The sequence below is a fragment of the Oncorhynchus kisutch genome, linkage group LG19 (assembly GCF_002021735.2).
Source record: "Oncorhynchus kisutch isolate 150728-3 linkage group LG19, Okis_V2, whole genome shotgun sequence".
NCBI classification, from domain to species: domain Eukaryota; kingdom Metazoa; phylum Chordata; class Actinopteri; order Salmoniformes; family Salmonidae; genus Oncorhynchus; species Oncorhynchus kisutch.
In genome coordinates, this window is record NC_034192.2 from 9991249 (window position 1) to 10010907 (window position 19659).

At 44.1% G+C, this 19659-nt stretch overlaps 1 protein-coding gene across 2 annotated transcripts in view; it reads left to right on the top strand.

Moving 5' to 3' along the window:
* Positions 1–19659, top strand: part of LOC109864584 (cadherin-like and PC-esterase domain-containing protein 1) — a 67683-nt gene that overhangs the window by 33932 nt on the left and 14092 nt on the right. For both annotated transcript variants that reach the window (XM_031798013.1, XM_031798015.1), the window contains exons 9-14: positions 11–175; positions 280–384; positions 2174–2328; positions 3685–3755; positions 6051–6237; positions 6922–7093. In XM_031798013.1, coding sequence (XP_031653873.1) covers positions 11–175; positions 280–384; positions 2174–2328; positions 3685–3755; positions 6051–6237; positions 6922–7093 — 855 coding nt within the window. The remainder of the gene's footprint in view (positions 1–10; positions 176–279; positions 385–2173; positions 2329–3684; positions 3756–6050; positions 6238–6921; positions 7094–19659) is intronic.

The following is a 19659-nucleotide window of genomic DNA, read 5'->3' on the forward strand; positions in this document are numbered from 1 at the left end:
TGTCTGAAAGGCTGAGACTGACCTGCACTTTGATGGGCTGAGGGACCCAGGGTTTGACGGCCAGATCACAAAAGAGTTCATCCTGGAAGATGCTCTTCTCTTCCTGCTCCCAGCACACAGTGGACAGGCCCGACAGAAGAGCCCTTCACACACCGAGACAGACGATGGACAGAGGGTACTAAACAACAAAATGACGATGGACTCCTTTAAACATAATTAACATAATTAACATAATAATTACATTAACCTTCACAATTTGTTTTGTGTGTTTCTGGTCAGTTTGGTGGCTGTGGGGGACCATACGGTCTCTGTCTGCCAGAACACCAGACTCTCCTCCTCCTCCAGTTCCTCCGTCAGCTGTGGACACCAGGGCCATTTGAACTGGTAAACCTCGATTCCACATTACTCTCTGTTACAGTGCATTCGGAAAGTATTCAGACCCCTTCACTTTTTCCACATTTTGTTATATTACAGCCTTATTCGCAAATGGATAAAAATAGTTTTTTCCCCCTCATAAATCTACACACAATACCCCATAATGACAAAGCAAAAACAGTTTTTTAGAAATTTGTGCAAATGTATTAAACATTTAAAACTGAAATATCACATTTACATAAGTATTCAGACCCTTTACTCAGTACTTTGTTGAAGCACCTTTGGCAGCCTCGAGTCTTCTTGGGTATGACGCTACAATCTTAGCACACCTGTATTTGGTGAGTTTCTCCCATTCTTCTCTGCAGATCCTCTCAAGCTCTGGCAGGTTGGATGGGGAGCGTCGCTACACAGCTATTTTCTGGTCTTTCCAGAGATGTTTCATCGGGTTCAAGTCCGTGCTCTGGCTGGGCCAATCAAATGCCATACAGAGACTTGTCCCAAAGCCAGTCCTGCGTTGTCTTGGCTGTGTGCTTAGGGTCATTGTCCTGTTGGAAGGTAACCTTCGCCACAGTCTGAGGTCCTGAGCGCTCTGGAGCAGGTTTTTTGATCAAGGATCTCTCTGTACTTTGCTTTGTTCATCTTTCCCTCGATCCTGACGAGTCTCCCAGTCCCTGCCGCTGAAAAAGATCCCCACAGCATGATGCTGCCACCAGCATGCTTCACGGTAGGGATGGTATTGGCCAGGTGATGAGCTGTGCCTGGTTTCCTCCAGATGTAACGCTTGTCATTCAGGCCAAAGAGTTCAATCTTGGTTTCATTAGACCAGAGAATCTTATTTCTCATGGTTCGAGAGTCCTATAGGTGCCTTTTGGCAATCTCCAAGTGGGATGTCATGTGCCTTTTACTGAGGTGTTGCTTCCATCTGGCCACTACCATAAAGGCCTGATTAGTGGAGTGCTAAAGAGATGGTTGTCCTTCTGGAAGGTTCTCCCATCTCCACAGAGGAACTCCAGAGTTCTGTCAGAGTGACCATCGGGTTCTTGGTCACCTCCCTAACCAGGGCCCTTCTCCCCTGATTGCTCAGTTTAGCCAGGTGTCCAGCTCTAGGAAGAGTCTTGGTGGTTCAAAACATATTCCATTAAAGAATGGTGTAGGCCACTGTGTTCTTGAAGACCTTCCATGATGCAGGCATGTTTTGGTACCCTTCCCCAGATCTGTGCCTTGACACAATCCTGTCTCGGAACTCTGCAGACAATTCCTTCGACTTCATGGCTTGGTTTTTGCTCTGATATGCACTGGGAACTGTGGGACCTTACATAGACATCTGTGTGTGCCTTTCCAAATCATGTCCAATCAATTGAATTTACCACAGGTGGACTCCAATCAAGTTGTAGAAACATCTCAAGGATGATCAATGGAAACATGATGCACCTGAGCTCAATTTTGAGTCTCATAGCAAAATACTTATGTAAATAAGGTTTCTCATTTTTGAAATTTGTAATACATTTGCAAACATTTCTAAGAACCTGTTTTCGTTTTGTCATTATGAGGCATTGTGTGTAGATTGATGAGGGGAAACATTGATTTAATCCATTTTGGAATAAGGCTGTAACGTAATAAAATGTGGAAAAGGGGCAGGGGTCTGAGTACTTTCCGAATGCACTGTATAGAATATAACCTGATTAATTGTAAAGCATAACGTAGTCAATGCTACAGAACACGTACAGTGGTTCCAGATTGTAATCATGTTATTTAGAGTTTCTGTATTCCCAGTAACTGAAAACCAGTCTATATCCAGCTTTATCCTGCAGCTTCTCCAGAGCGCTCTCCTATCCAAGACATTCTGTTTCGGTCGTTCCCTAGAGCAGAGGAGTCTGGGAGTGGGCGACATTTCTCAGCATTGTTGGACAGAATCTGTTCTCATTATACAGAGCAGAGGAACCAGACTTACAGGTGAGCACAAGCGTGTGCGCACGCACACACACACACACACACACACACACACACACACACACACACACACACACACACACACACACACACACACACACACACACACACACACACACACACACACACACACACACATCAATCAGTTCACATGAGGTTCTGTTACCCTGCTCTTCCCCCTTGGTGTTGTCTTACTCTCCGTATATTTGGAAAGGATAGACCAAACAAATGACTGGGCTGGGGGAATAAAGCTTGGCTGAATTTAAGGATGTTTTTCGTTCCCCAACCTCCCCTAAGCATCCCTTCACTAGCCCCTGGCACATATACGTTAGTCTGGCTGTAGCAGGAGAGAGGAGCTTCATGCCCATTCCACTCAGACTGGAACATAATTAGGTTAAATCCTTGCTTGGCTGGGTGCTGGCTCCACTGGCACTCCCATCCTTCCCATGGCTGTGGCATGGAGCTGGGCTGCTGGAACTCAGAACACAGCCTCCCTCTGCCCTCGGGCTGGGTGGACTTCTGGTGCTGAGCACGGAGCTAGGAGCATGTAGCACGCTCATGGGCAGAGAACCAGGCGAAATGATGAGGATGATGGGAAGAAAGAATGGGAGGTAGTAGAGGAATGGGGATGGTAAGGGGTAGAGGAGGGGTTGGTGATGGAAGGGTTTGGAAGAGGACTGGAAGGGGGAACAGGGTGCTGGATGTGGGAAATGGAGGAAACAGGGGTGGAGGATACATTCTTTTATTTAACCTTTATTTAACTAGGCAAGTCAGTTTAAGAACAAATTCTTATTTACAATGACGGCCTAGAGAAGAAGAAAAGGGAGAGTTTATCAGGCTAGAGAAAAAGGAGGGAGTGTCTGGAGAACAGCCAGTATAGTTTACTTTGATTGGGTGAGGGTTATAACAAGTGTTGATAATCACCTCTGGACCTCATATAGGACAAAAGGGAACCCATTGGAATGTTGACGCTGGCCAGGAAAGTGTGTGTGGTGTGTGTGTGTGTGTGTGTGTGTGTGTGTGTGTGTGTGTGTGTGTGTGTGTGTGTGTGTGTGTGTGTGTGTGTGTGTGTGTGTGTGTGTGTGTGTGTGTGTGTGTGTGTGTGGTGTGTGTGTGTGTTTGATCACCATATGTGTGTTTTTACTATATCCATATTTGTGCAGTTGGTTCGTGTGAGACTGTGAATGTGCTTGAAATACTTATAAAAAGGTCATTTTATTAGAGGGCTTAAAGTCTGTCACCACTCTTGTTTATTTTATTGCAAGGAAAGTCCTCAGAATGACTGAGTGGATGTTCCCATTAATCCCTGTTCTAATGGGACATTTCTTTTCTGAATAATGACTTCCATGTTTCCCATAGGACCAACGAGGCAGAGACACAGACCGGGTGGGACCAACACTCAGGCTCCCAGGACCTCCCTGGAGACAGAGGTGAGGCGCTGCTCAGGTGTCGGCTAATTGGCTGGCTCTGGAGCACCTCACCAACAGGATGCAGAGAAATTGGAATTCGAATGCTGTATATCTCAATGGTTTGAAATGTGACGCTCTGAGTTCACCAGAGCTCCACACTGGGAGGCGTACGTGTCTTTTTGCAGAGCAAAACTGTTTGTGGAAGGTATAACACCGAGCACAGACCCTCTCGCTCACTCAACGTTGTCGATATACATCTAGTTTCCTTATAGGCCTATTTGTCAGGGAAACTGTTAGGCCAGCTATATAGCCTATTTCTGTTTGAGACTTTTATTAAAGAATGTGAAACAATGTTTCTGTTTGATCCTTGCCATTACATCATTCATAGCTTTTCTTTATATGGCCTAAAATAAATGTGTTCATATGAGCAGAATGTTATCTATAGGTTATAACTCATTTTGTTCAGTTATGAAAATAAAACATTTAATGCAGAAATTGATCTCGTAAAAGGCCGACATTTCAATAAAAAAAAAGATTGGATGGATGGCTATGACAGTCCAGCAATCGAATTGCAAGTCTTTCTTATGCTAATAATCAAAATATTCTTCTTCAAATAATATTTCACTGCTACTCTCATTATTCATATTATCAGAGGAGCAGAACAGGCAATGGAACCTGAAGTTATCCTCTGTACGTGGAAAAATATCCCGGCGCATGAAAGCTACACCAACAAACTGGAACGACAGACCGCAAATAAGTAATTCTGGAAGTGCACCGAATATGATGCTTTCGAATGCCGATATCGCATAACCCTCACTGACGGCATTATCTCCAAGTTAACCGAACAATTTTCATACATATGACGCCTTTACAGTAACGGGTCGATCGCGACAATTTATAACCTTTCAGACAATATAAAAAAAACAGTGCAAGCATCTGTACCTTTTCAGGCAGTAAAATGTTCCTGGGGCATAGAATGTTCGGTATTGTTTCCCTGACAACAATACTGCCCTATCTAGCATATCGTGGAACTAAGAAAAAATGCTTTTATATACCATGGTTTCACAGTAACTTTATGCAGTTACTCCTAATATGACCTCCATTTTCTCCCAAACGCAATACAATAGAGGCAGTATACTTGTCCACATGATTAAGCATGTATTTACTGTATAAAAAAATGACATGAACTCATTTTCGACCAAATGAGCAGTTACTGCCTTTTTGCTTGGTAGGGCAGCATAATGGTAGGGTAGATGTGTTTTCTTTCCACTAAGAGTCATTGTATTTAACTCCAAAGTACTTTTTAGGAGTGAGTGGTCTGCGCGCAGTCAGCAGAGAGGCAGGCTGCTTGCAGGGAGCTCGAGACTATTTGATTGACAGTTTTCGTGGCGGAATTTAAAAAGTCATACTGTACCATTTCAGACAAACAAATGCTGTAACTGAGGCGCTTTCAAAACACCACAATTTATATACCCATATTAACGAACTCAAATATGTCTAGGCTACAATATTCTGCCCATATGATCAACATTTATTTCAGGCCATAACAATATTTTTAGCCATACATGATTTAATGAAAAGCAGTAAGCATACACCTCATGAACACAATCATGCAATAGTTAGCAATAGTTAGCATACACAACATTGTTTCACATTCTGTAATAACAGACTCTTTAAACACAATCATGCAATTGGCTACAGCTGGGTTCACAGCTTCACCCTGGCTTCACAACTTCCCTGGGAAACTTGACGTAGCCTCACGCAAACAACAGAGCAGAGAAGGAGCTTGCTTCTGCTGCAGTGTCCGAGGTAAAATATTAAGCTGCTGCAGTGTTCAAGGTAAAATAATAATTTGGGCTGGTAGGGTGGGTATGTGGCCCTACTGTGCCCCCTGAATCTGCAAACTGCTTGAGGTTGGCACACACCAGAGTCAATTGCCTCCACAGAAAGCGAGCATTCTCTGGGCTTGTGTTCAACACGTGTGGACCTTGTTATTAACATTCCTCTATGTGTATTAACATTTTATCCTCCCATTACATAATTGTGTGTGTGTGTGTGTGTGTGTGTGTGTGTTGGTGTGTATGTCTTTAACTTTAATAAGCACGTACACACACACACACACTGAGCATGCGTGTTTTAGATAACCAATTTTGTATGTACAGTCGCATGAAAAATACAGAGAGTGGTCCCTAAAACACAGCGCGCTGAACGATCGGCAGATGAACGCTAGATCCGCGTACGGTGTGACGTGTGCAAGCCTTTTTATCTGTGCATAATCTGTTCTCTCTCTCTCTCTCTCCCTGTGGTGTGTATCAGAGCGGTGTGTGGACCCCCACCTCAGACAACTGTACACAGATCCCCCTCTGACCCTCAGCCCCCCCTTCAGTCCCTGGGTGAAGGACTACCGTGCTGAGGTCCCCTTTGACGTGGTGACCCTACGACTCCGCCCTGAGCCCATCAGCCCAGCCTGTCACATACACCTGGATGAGCACAGAGGACCTAGGTGAGACCCTCCCAGCCATGACCTTTCACCCTGTGAGTCACAAGCTGGGCTTTCAAATGTATCCTGGGTCACATTCAGTGAGATGGTAGGTGTTAGCAGTCATATAGTTAGATCTCCAACAAGCCCTTTCATAGGTTAAATGGATCTTGTCCTATATTCCTTACACCTGCCCAGTCTTCAGGTCTATAATATAGATGTACATTAGTTATAGCATCTGCATTCTGGGTATGTGTGTTTTCAGTCCAGTGTTTTGGTCAGGGGATGTTTCCATGTCATTCTGAGTTCTACTCTGTGTGATTGTTGAACTCTGTTTCTTATGTTTGCAGCTTTGATCTCGGCAGCCAATCCCTGATTAGCACCCATTAGACTCAGTAGCACTGGGGTCAGAGGATTGACCTCTGACAGACAGAAGCACACACACACACACACACACACATACACACACACACACACACACACACACACACACACACACATACGTAAGACGGCCACACACATAGCGCTAAACGTGACATTTAGGAATGATTCTATAATCTCCCTCAGCCCCCTGTCCTCTCTCTCACCATCCTGTGTGTGTGTTTTCATCTCTACGCTCTGTGTGTGTGCTTGTACTTATGTGTGTTTCGTCTCCCTGGACCTCTCTGGACATTGTTTCTGAGAAGCTCTGCTTCTGTTTTTCCACAGAACGGCTAACTACCCGGTCGGCCTGGGCAACAGCATAATCAACATCCTAGTGACGGACGAGTCGGCCGCCACAGAGCCCGTCGTCATGACAATATACACTCTACACATGTACCGCGAGAGTCGGCCTAGCCTGCCCATGTTTGGGGAGCATGTGATGTGTGGCTTCGTGCAGGTACGTGGTGCGGGCAGGGTGTTTCTACACGCTTGTAACTCACTACCATACACTCACAGATGGACAAGCACTGTCAGAGACTTGGGCCCGTATTCACAAAGTCTCACAGTAGGAGTGCTGATAGAGGATCAGTGTTTAGTTTTAGATTATAATGAATAACTGTATATGGATAGGGGGGAACTGATCCTAGATCAACACTTTAAAATGTGTTTTCTTTTCTTCTCCATTATGAGTAAAACAAGGTAAAAATGTAAGATTAGTGGGACTTCACGTTCCCCATCAAGTTAACCAAGAGTGACTTCCTGTCTGGGGTTCACTGACTTTACTGGAGGACCACGTCAGAGGAACACAAAATACAATTTCCCTATTATCCCGTACCATATTCAAATGAGAGGCACTATTGACTTTTACAGAGGCATGGTTTCAATTCCCAGAGCATGGGAAGTGTTTCCTTCTATGAGCAATGTTGGTCTGGCATCCAACACAAGTTTCATAGCATGTAAACAAAGGAAAATCAATTCCTTCGGTGGAGAAGGAACAGTGCGGTTCCTTCGTTTCTACAGCATTTGTCATGTCGATGGTTGGGTTTCGCCCGAGGGAGCTTTCGTGGCTGGTCTGTGTAAAGTTTCGTGTCGGTTACGACCGCGAATGGCGTTGGGAGGCAGTGGAGCAGCAGCCGTGTCGAGATACGGATGGTTGATATTTCCAAGCCGGTATTTTCCAGATTACCGTTGGAATGTGGAGGAGCGGGGTCGGCGGGAGCCGTAAAGGGATTGAGAGGGTCTGATGTTCACATGAGTTCCTGTGGCAGGGGCTATATTTGAGCTTTCACACCCCAGTAAGAGTTTGGTTTGGGATGTGGTCCAGGACGCTCTGTCTCCCCCTCACCTGACCCCCCCCCCCCCACACACACACACACTCTTCTCCAAACCTCCCTCCCTGTTCCCTGATGCATCTTGGGTATGAGGGTGGCGATGGGGCGTTGTCCCGGGGCGGGGCAGGGTTGATGGAGAGGACCCTTAGCTGACCAATCAATGCAGGGATATGAGCCGTTAAGAGGAGGAGCATTTCTAGAGATTTCAGATTTGAGGACATTATAGTGATAGAAACAGTAGGAGACAGTGGGGTAAGATCACTGTACTGAATCACAATCATTTTGTCTTTTAATAATTTTAACCATCTTTCAACGCACCTAAAAAACACATTTAACATAGGCCCTGGTGTTACCTCATATCCCAGTGATGATGCCTTCCATTACAAGAAAATACGGATATGTGCTCTACTTGCCATTGGCTCGACCATTGGCTCAACTGACCCCATGGCCATTGGCTCGACCATTGGCTCAACTGACCCCATGGCCATTGGCTCGACCATTGGCTCAACTGACCCCATGGCCATTGGCTCGACCATTGGCTCAACTGACCCCATGGCCATTGGCTCGACCATTGGCTCAACTGACCCCATGGCCATTTGGACTATATTAGCCCACACAGATACAAGGATGCACTTTCATGCTAGGTTTAGGACCTCATATTGAAGCTTATAGAGACCCAAACTGATGTTTAGAGCAATCTTAAAATGATCTACTTTGGCTTAAATAAAAGCATCATGGAACTTCTAACATTATAAATTATTTTGATTTGGTGAAAATATATATATATATTTTTTTTAACCTAACTTGCTCTTTTTCCATGTGGTTTTTCCCTTCAGACTCCATGAAATGATGACCTCTTCCTAAATATTTGGTGAAATGATTAATTTTGTGTATGGTTTCCTAGAAACAAGGGTTGCTTAACTTACCCCTTTGGCTCAATTTACCCCACTCTCCCCTATGATGCTTCAAACATGCATACATACTTACACACACGGGCAACCACTTCTGAGCCTCATATGGACACACACATACTATATAAATACACACACACACAGCTCATAACAGCTCCTGATGGTTCTCCCCTGCTGGTAGTGTGAGGGCTGTGGTTATTATGGTCCATTGGGAAGAGCTGACTGCCTCCCAAATTGTTATTGTGGTCACCGACCAGTCCTCACATCCCAGCAGGCATAAACCATCCTCTCCCATAGAACATGTCGTCCTGTTTTTGATCAGAAGCGAATGAGAGAAAAGAGGAGAAACATACTGAATCCTTGACAAATTGTTCACACAGCACAGCCACCAATCATTTCCTGGTGCTATTTGCTGTAGGCCTGTGAGATTAATGTTAATTATGTGTCTAACTGTCACGAATTCCCCGTGAGTGTTGGTAAACATCTGAAGCCCTCAGTTTTTTCTCTTCTTCTCTCTCCTTTTCTCTCTTTCTTTCTTTCTTTCTTTCTTTCTTTCTTTCTTTCTTTCTTTCTTTCTTTCTTTCTCTCTCCTTTCTTTCTTTCTTTCTTTCTCTCTCCTTTCTTTCTCTCTCCTTTCTTTCTCTCTCCTTTCTTTCTCTCTCCTTTCTTTCTTTCTCTCCTTTCTTTCTCTCTCCTTTCTTTCTCTCTCCTTTCTTTCTCTCCTTTCTTTCTTTCTTTCTTTCTTTCTTTCTTTCTTTCTTTCTTTCTTTCTTTCTTTCTTTCTTTCTTTCTTTCTTTCTTTCTTTTTTCTTTCTTTCTTTCTTTCTTTCTTTCTTTCTTTCTTTCTTTCTTTCTTTCTTTCTTTCTTTCTTTCTTTCTTTCTTTCTTTCTATATCTCTCCTTCTTTCTCTCTCTCTCTCTCTCTCTCTCTCTCTCTCTCTCTCTCTCTCTCTCTCTCTCTCTCTCTCTCTCGTGGACACATGCACATCCACACACTGGATTATATATAGGATAGAATTTGTCCCTTTGTAATTGTGTGTGTGTGGCTGGTATTCCAGCTTTGTGTCCTTGGTGTTGGGAGTGTTGCGGAGGAATAGACACATACCCTTCGTTCTCCTTTCATCTCAGTGCAAGGTGATACTGCTGGGTGTAGGCGTATGATGGGTTGGGGTCACAGGGTTGTGTGTGTGTGTGTGTGTGTGTGTGTGTGTGTGTGTGTGTGGAGAGAGAGAGAGAGAGAGAGAGAGAGAGAGAGAGAGAGAGAGAGAGAGAGAGAGAGAGAGAGAGAGAGAGAGAGAGAGAGAGAGAGAGAGAGAGAAAAAAAAAATATATATATATATATATATATATATATCCATTCGCCCATACACCCAGTCCCAAATCAGCCTCTAGCACGTCTGAGAGTAACCCCTCCTGGCTGATAGGATGGTAGTTGTGATTCCCTTTAGGCAAAGTAAAAAATATGACATTCATTACAATGACGCTTATTATCATATCTGATGTGGATATTACATTCATCTCCGACATTATTGGCGCCATTGATAAAGATCAACAAATAATACTATGTCTAATACCATATATAAAAGCTATATTGAATGCTCAAAAACATTTGGGATTAATATTTTATAGTATTATTTTTTAGTAATAATACAATTATTTTATAGTATTACTCAGAGATTATTTTTTTGCAAGTAATCTTTTTTTCTTCTAAAAAGGAAGGTATCAAAATGATTGGCACCCCTGTTTTCAATGCTTTATTCACCCTCCCCTTGCGAGGATAACTGAGCACTGAGACTTTTTCTAAAATGTTTATGAAACACATTGGGAGGGAGCTTGGACCATTCGTCTTGGACCCTTGATATTCTTCGGTCTGTGCTTATAGACTGCCCTCGTCAATTCAAACCACAGACTTTCAATGGGGTTCAAGTCCGGACACTGAGAAGACTATTGCACATTTTTTAGTTTGTGGTCAATTAAGCCTTTCTTTGTGGATTTTCTTTGAAGATACACTTACGGCCAAGTTTCAACCTTCTGGCAGAGGCAACCAGTTTTTTTGCAAAAATGTCCTGGTACTTGGTAGAGTTCATAATGCTTAACAGATGCCCCAGGACCAGTGAAGCAAAATATCCCCATAACATCAACGATCCACCACCATACTTTACAGTAGGTATGAGGTTATTTTCTGCATATGCATTACCATTGGTTTCTGTGGCTAAAGACCTCTATTGTCTTCTCATCTGACCATAGCACCTGGTTCCAATCAAGGTGCCAATGCCGTTTTGCAAACTGGAGTCAAATTGTGGATTTGGATACTTGGTTACTCCAAGTTGCAAGCAACACTTCCTTTCCAGTGGTTTTAAACGTATTAATTGTTATCCTAATAGCGGTAAGTGGTAAATAAATACAGTTGAAATCGGAAGTTTACATACACCTTAGCCAAATACATTTAAACTTTCACAATTCAATACATTTAAACTTTTCACAATTCCTGACATTTAATCCTAGTAAAGATTCCCTGTCTTAGGTCAGTTAGGATCACCACTTTATTTTAAGAATGTGAATTGTCAGGATAATAGAGATTATGATTTATTTCAGCTTTTATTTCTTTCATCACATTCCCAGTGGGTCAGAAGTTTACATAAATTGAGTGTAAGGGATTTCCTCCACTTCTTTCGAAGAGGAGAGGCGAAACGGATCAGAGCACAATTATGCGGCGTGGTAAGTGTCCATGGTTCTTTTAATATGTAAATTTACTCATGAACAACTGATACAACAAAAACAAGAAACGTGTGAAACCCTCAACAGCCCTATCTGGTGCAAAACACAAAGACAGGAACAATCACCCACCAACACACAGTGACACCCAGGCTACCTAAGTATGATTCTCAATCAGAGACAACTAATGACACCTGCCTCTGATTGAGAACCATACTAGGCCGAAACATAGAAAACCCCAAATCATAGAAAATCAAACATAGACTGCCCACCCAACTCACGCCCTGACCATACTAACTAAATACAAAACACAGGAAATAAAGGTCAGAACGTGACACTCAATTAGTATTTGATAGCATTGCCTTTAAATTGTTTAACTTGGGTCAAACGTGTCGGGTAGCCTTCCACAAGCTTCCTACAATAAGTTGGGTGAATTTTGTCCCATTCCTCCTGACAGGGCTGGTGTAACTGAGTCAGGTTTGTAGGCCTCCTTGCTCGCACATGCTTTTTCAGTTCTCAGCCCACATATTCTCTATAGGATTGAGGTCAGGGCTTTGTGATGGCCACTCCAATACCTTGACTTTGTTGTCCTTAGGCCATTTTGAAACAACTTTGGAAGTATGCTTGGGGTCATTGTCCATTTGGAAGACCCATTTGCGACCAAGCTTTAAGCTTTCCTGACTGATGTCTTGAGATGTTGCTTCAATATATAATTTTTCTGCCTCATGATGCCATCTATTTTGTGAAGTGCACCAGTCCCTCCTGCAGCAAAGCACCCCCACAACATGATGCTGCCACCTCCGTGCTTCAAGGTTGAGATGGTGTTCTTCGGCTTGCAAGCATCCCCCTTTTTCCTCCAAACATAACGATGGTCATTATGGTCAAACAGTTCTATTTTTGTTTCATCAGACCAGAGGACATTTCTCCAAAAAGTACGATCTTTGTCCCCATGTGCAGTTGCAAACCGTAGTCTGGCTTTTTGATGGCGGTTTTGGAGCAGTGGCTTCTTCCTTGCTGAGCGGCCTTTCAGATTATGTCGATATTGGACTCGTTTCACTGTGGATATAGATACTTTTGTACCTGTTTCCTCCAGCATCGTCACAAGGTCCTTTGCTGTTGTTCTGGGATTTATTTGCACTTCTTTGCACCAACGTACATTCATCTCTAGGAGCCAGAACGCATCTCTTTCCTGAGCGGTATGATGGCTGAGAGTTCCCATGGTGTTTTACGTGCGTACTATTGTTTGTACAGATGAATGTGGTACCTTCAGGCATTTGGAAATTGCTCCCAAGGATGAACCAGACTTGTGGAGGTCTGCCATTTTTTTCTGAGGTCTTGGCTGATTTCTTTTGATTTTCCCATGATGTCAAGCAAAGAGGCACTGAGTTTGAAGGTAGGCCTTGAAATACATCCACAGGTACACCTCCAATTGACTCAAATGATGTCAATTAGCCTATCAGAAGCTTCTAAAGCCACGACACCATTTTCTGGAATTTTCCAAGCTGTTTAAAGGCACAGTCAACTTAGTGTATGTAAACTTCTGAACCACTGGAATTGTGATACAGTGAAATATAAGTGAAATAATCTGTCTGTAAACAATTGTTTGAAAAATGTCTTGTGTCATGCACAAATTAGATGTCCTAACCGATTTGGCAAAACTATAGTTTGTTAATTAACAAGAATTTTGTGGAGTGGTTGAAAAATGAGTTTTAATGACTCATATAATGAGATTTACTCTGAGCAATTGGATTAGTGTAAAATAATATTCCTCTCTAATTTTCCTAAGTGTGTGTTTTTTAGCATTCAATATAGCTCAGTATTTGTATTATTTATTTGATGCATTATTGTTTTTGATCGTCTTTATCAAGAGTGCCAATCATTTTTGAGGTGACTGTGATATCCACATTAGATATATTAATCATCATCATTGTAATGAATGTAATCTGTTTTGACTCCGAGCCTAAAGGGAATCACAACCACCGTCCTATTCCTCTGTCTCATCCATCAGCCACCAGTCAGGAGGGGTTACTCTCAGACATGCTAGAGGCTGATTTGGGACAGGGTGTATGAACGAATGGAATGCTGCTGACACACATCACACATCCAACCCTTTGACCCCAACCCATCATACTCCTACACCCAGCTGTATCACCTTGCACTGAGCTGAAAGGAGGACGAAGGGCGTGGGTCAACATGTGTGCCATTTTTTTCCCGAACATATAATATAGCTCCGAATTTGTATTATTTATTTTTTGCTCATCTTTATCAAGGGTGGCAATAATTTAGGAGGTGACTGTATATGAATGGAAGGTGAGCTACAGTAAGTTCCCTCTCTCTGTCATATAGGACACACCCCATTTGGATATTCAGAGGTTCCTAGAACCCCTTCCTCCCTGGATCACCTCTCTTCCTCCCTCATCCCTCCATTCCTCTCATCCTTCATGTGATGGAGTCTTCTCAGCATCCTTCCTGGGCAGACCGCTTGATCTGTCTGTGTGACTTAAGACCTCTGTTTATCTGTGTTAGGATGATTTGATTTGTCTCACTATATCAAGACAGCTAGTACCCCAGTCTTATCTATTGTTTTCTCCTCTCTCTCTCTCTCTCTCTCTCTCTCTCTCTCGCTCACTCACTCACTCACTCACTCAATCACTCACAACTCAACTTACTTCTGCTCTTGGCTCCCTTTACTGTAAGGCCACTACAAGCTCATGCTATGCCAGAGGGACTTTAGAAAGCGATACCATCTCCCCCTTGAAGTACAGTCTGAAATAATTATATTTCCACAGCATTTGATGGGCATTCTTGGTGCATGAATGTGACACGCAGACATAACCACATTTCAGGGCCTGTCTAGCACAGCAAATATTTTTTCAAAGTTTGATCTGAAACGCACATTTTCATTGCTCCTCCTGATCCTGATCCACTTGGCTTAGTGAGAATTCATTTATTTGCAGTTTAGTGAAGGAATCTAATTGTCACATGCACTCTCACTCTCTCACACACACACACACACACACACACACACACACACACACACACACACACACACACACACACACACACACACACACACACACACACACACACACACACACACACACACACACACACACACACACACACACACTGAGAGATTGTGACAGAGTATAGATAGGCAGACCTGGGCAAGTCCGAGTGGTCTGGGGGATAACAAGGCTAGAGGCTTAATGCTTTCCTTCTGTCCTGAAGTCGGTGTGAGAAACACCTAGAGACTGGAGTCTCTACAAACCACGAGGGTGCTCTCACAGCTCTGTGCCTCACCACACACACACACACACACAAACACACACACACACACATTCAGGCTCAGACATATATTACCCCCCTCTTTATTTATTTTGAAACACAGGTTAGGGACTTTCCAAATCAAAGTGACCTGAATGCATCACCTGTCAATTAGACCAGCTGAGGCACAGTAGTGAGTAAAGGGCCTTCAGGATTCTGCAATATGCCCACCATATTGAGGAGGGGTTTGGCTCCTGATTTTGCTCTTATAAAATAGATGATTTAAAGTGGGGATATCATGAAGACAGTGATGGAATGTATTAAGTGTCAAACGTACAAAAACATTATTTAAATTGCATCGGACAAAGCCTTATGTAGTGTTTTGGGAATAACGAGGGCTAATTGGTGAGAGAGCCTGGTGTCGCCGTTAGCCGTGTGACCCCAGGGCAAACCCAGTATAAACTCCCTCGCTGTACCACGAGTCCCCACATTTATGTGTTCCACCCATCAACGTGTGTTGATATGTGGTTCTCTGCTTTGTGCAATGTTGTACTTTGTCTTGTCCTGCTGTTTTGATGTGCCTTTTTGTATTTGACACTTTCTCTGAGGTGATGGTGTTTTCGTTGACCTCCGACACAGGTCTCTCTGCTCTGCAACCTGCCCTGTCCATCGATCTGCCATGCATTAGAGCATTGGCCAGTGTCCAATCCCCAAGCTGACAAGGTAAAAATTATGTCGTTCTGCCCATGAGCAAGGCAGTTAACCCACTGTTCCCCAGGCACCGAAGACATGAATGTCGATAAGGGCAGCCCCCCGTACCTCTCTGGGTTAAATGCGGTGCTGATGACACATTTCAGTTTAATGCGTTCAGTTGTACAACTGACTAGGTATCCCCCTTTCCCTTTCCATGTCACTGACAACCACGCTCTGATAACAACTACTATCTCATCTGCTCCAGCCTTCCGCTCAAATCCTAGTCGTTCACTCTCTTCCTCCGTGGGTCAGAGTGAGAGAGAATGAGAGAGTTAGTGTCCACTCATCCTACATGGGGGGCAGAAGAATTGGGCCCTAGAACAGGGCCTCCATTGACGCGGCGTGTGGGGCTTTTGAAGTGCTATCATGTGAAGGCTCGGAGCTTCAGTGTTCATATCAGCAGGCTGTCTGGCTGTCTGATGCTGCTCGGTTATCTCGCTATGTTGATAGCCACAGGTGGGAATGGGAAACTGGCTGAGGGTGGAATTCAATAGTCTGGAGTAGCTTCCTTGTCTCGTATCCTATCCTCCGTCTGTATTGACTTCACAAAGCTGGTGTTCTATGACCAGCTATGCCTCACTTATGAGGACTGGTACACTCACCAGTGAGAAAGTCCAACCAGGAGCACTCTCTGTTACTACAGAAGGAGGACTGCCCTTCCACACATAGTTTTATATTTTTACATGTCCACTGTTATGGCTGGACACGTGTTCAGTTTATTCCATTACCGTCTCATTCAACCCTCCACTTCCCATTCCATCAACACAGGCGAGATCACGGCTCTGTCCCAGTTTCCCAACCCTGGTCTCCACACCTATCCGTATCCCTTCTCATAGAGGGAAACTAAGCATTGATTTCCTGGTGTTGTTGTCAGGGGGTCTTGGTGGGAGTCCGGCTCTTTGATGTGCTGCAGCTGTGAATTCCACCGAGGCCTAGTCCCAGGGCTGATCCACAGAAGCTGGCTCTGTTACCCCCCCCCCACCACCTCTCTCCTCCCTCGCTCAACCCAGGAGTGTGCCACTTCACTCAGACAATGGCTGACTTTATGCGCCCCGCCGTGTTATCATACAGGAGTGGAGGGAGGGAGGGGGAAGACGGAGGGAAGAGGGGGAGACGGGTCTTCTCATTAAAACTCCTGTTGGTCCCCCTCAGTCCAATAAAAATAATCACTGCTGCTGTGTTTGATCTGTTTTGATCAGTCAGAGAGGGTGAGGGGTGATAGACATTCAAAGAAACATTCATTAAATGGTTTGGTCCTTTTATCATTTAGGGGGTAAATAACTTTGTTGGGGTAGAGGACCCCCCACTCTTGCCCCCTGTGTATGTAGAAACCCTCCTCTCTGTCTCTACACTTGCCTTTCTAGCTTCCCTCTCTCTGCGTGTGTGTGTGTGTGTGTGTGTGTGTGTGTGTGTGTGTGTGTGTGTGTGTGTGTGTGTGTGTGTGTGTGTGTGTGTGTGTGTGTGTGTGTGTGTGTGTGTGTGTGTGTGTGTCAGAGCTGTGATTCGTTGCCGTTGACAGGGCCAGTCTGGGTGGGAGGATTTAGGGGTCTGTGATTCAGGGCGAGGGTTCAACACCCACGGTCATCCCCTCATAGAGCCCTACAGCTGCTCTAATCTATTAGTATGTAAAGATATTTAGCAGATACAGAGAAAGATTGAAGCAACTAGAGGTACCTACAGTACCAGTCAAACGTTTGGACACACCTACTCATTCAAGGGTTTTTCATTATTTTTACTATTTTCTACATTGTACCCTTTGCCTTGATGACAGCTTTGCTCACTCTTGGCATTCTCTCAACCAGCTTCACCTGGCATGTTTTTTCCAACAGTCTTGAAGGAGTTCCCATATATGCTGAGCTGTTTTCCTTCATTCTGCGGTCCAACTCATCCCAAACTGTCGGGTGATTGTGGAGGCCAGGTCATCTGATGCAGCATTCCATCACTCTCTTTATTGGTCAAATAGCCCTTACACAGCCTGGAGGTGGGTTGGGTCATTGTCCAGTTGAAAAACAAATGATAGTCCCACTATCCGCAAACCAGATGGGATGGCGTATCGCTGCAGAATGCTGTGCTAGTCATGCTGTTTAAGTGTACCTTGAATTCTAAATAAATCACAGTGTCACCAGCAAAGCACCATCACACCTCCTCCTCCATGCTTCATGGAGGGAACCACACATGCAGAGATAATCTGTTCACCTACTCTGCGTCTCACAAAGACACAGAGTTTGGAACCAAAAATCTCAAATTTGGACTCATCAGACCAAAGGACAGATTTCTACTGGTACAATGTCTATTGCTCGTGTTTCTTGGCCCAAGCAAGTCTCTTCTTCTTATTGGTGTCCATTAGTAGTGGTTTCTTTACAGAAATTTGACCATAAAGGCCTGATTCACGCGGTCTCCTCTGAACAGTTGATGTTGAGATGTGTCTGTTACTTGAACTCTGTGAAGCATTTATTTGGGCTGCAATTTCTGAGGATGGTAACTCTAATTAACTTATCCTCTGCATCAGAGCTCTGTTATTCCTGGTGGTGTCCCCGGCAGCGTTCCTGGCTCAGGGAAATGGGAATGTCGTCTGAGAAGAAGCGAGGCCGGCTCTTAGTGGAGGGAAACCATAATGATAAGATGTGTGTGTGGATTGTTTTGGCAGGGAGAGTGACTTGTACAGTTTAACGCACATTATCACCTAGGAAAACACACTTGAGTTTTAAGGCACATTAACAAGCATATAAACACGCATGCATGTATGTCCGCACACAAATGTGGGCACACGCACGCACGCACGCGAGAGTAGGCTTCCACAGGATTGGTTTTCCAGCTGAGCTATGCATTTTGTTTTACCTTGCAGTTTGATTATACATTAGCACTTGAGGTCACTTGTACATTAGCTGACATAACACTCACAGACTCTCAATCTTTACTTCATAACCTCTTCAATTAGCCTCTAGCCTCTTATTCAGCATCCATCTCACTCTCTCTCTTTCTGCTAACCCCCTCTCTCTCCATCTGACTCCCGCTTGTTTCTCTGGGATTCTGTCTGCCTCTCTCTCGCTCTCTCTCTGCTAACCCCCTCTCTCTCCATCTGACTCCCCCTTGTTTCTCTGGGATTCTGTCTGCCTCTCTCTCTCTCTCTCTCTCTCTGCTAACCCCCTCTCTCTCCATCTGATTCCCCCTTGTTTCTCTGGGATTCTGTCTGCCTCTCTCTCTCTCTCTCATTCACACTGAGCACACACACCTCTGAATATGTTCCTGTATGTGTCTGTTTCCTCATTATGCATTGTTTCTGGGTGGCATTGTAAACTGGTAATGAGTTGTGTACTGTTGTTCTGATCAGAGGGTGGATGTGTGGGCGTTCCCCTCCTCTCTGTGCCCCCCCACCCCACCCCCCCGGAGCGGGGTTCTGCGGTTCCTCCAAAGGCCCTATAAACCATGTTTTAAATTGGAAATGTTGTTTCTGTGTGTTCTATCCCAATGTAAATGGAGCCCATGACAACCTCATTTAACTAGTCAATAACTTACGTATGAATTATCTCACTTTGACAAAATACAATTTTAATCACAGAAAGTAACAGCACACATTTCAGAACATTTGCTTATAATTAAATATCTGAGGTCTTAGACAGTGATGGAGTGTTTAGGCCCTGCCTGTGCCAAGAGAATCCTCCCTCTCACCAAAGCATAAATATCGCTCTTTTGCTTTTAGCCGTCGCTATGGTAATGCCAAGCATGTCCAATGTGGCGGTGTGGACTGTGGAATACTGTTCAGCAGCAGGCATAGCCCTGGCAATCACACCGAGGATCACCTAAATATGAATAGCAGCGCTACATATTCCCTCCAATTCTCCACAAGTCTCTGTTTCCACCTTTAATCACCACTCAATCAGTGTAGTAACTCAACCTTATGGGAAATAATCATCACTCAAAACATAGAATCCTACTGCTGTTAAACCTTTACAGATGTGGTTGGGACTTTATCCGGCTTCTGGCATTAGTAGCGGACTCTGTTTAAGAGAAAGGGGGTGTATGATCTAGTAAATGCAGCTCTACAC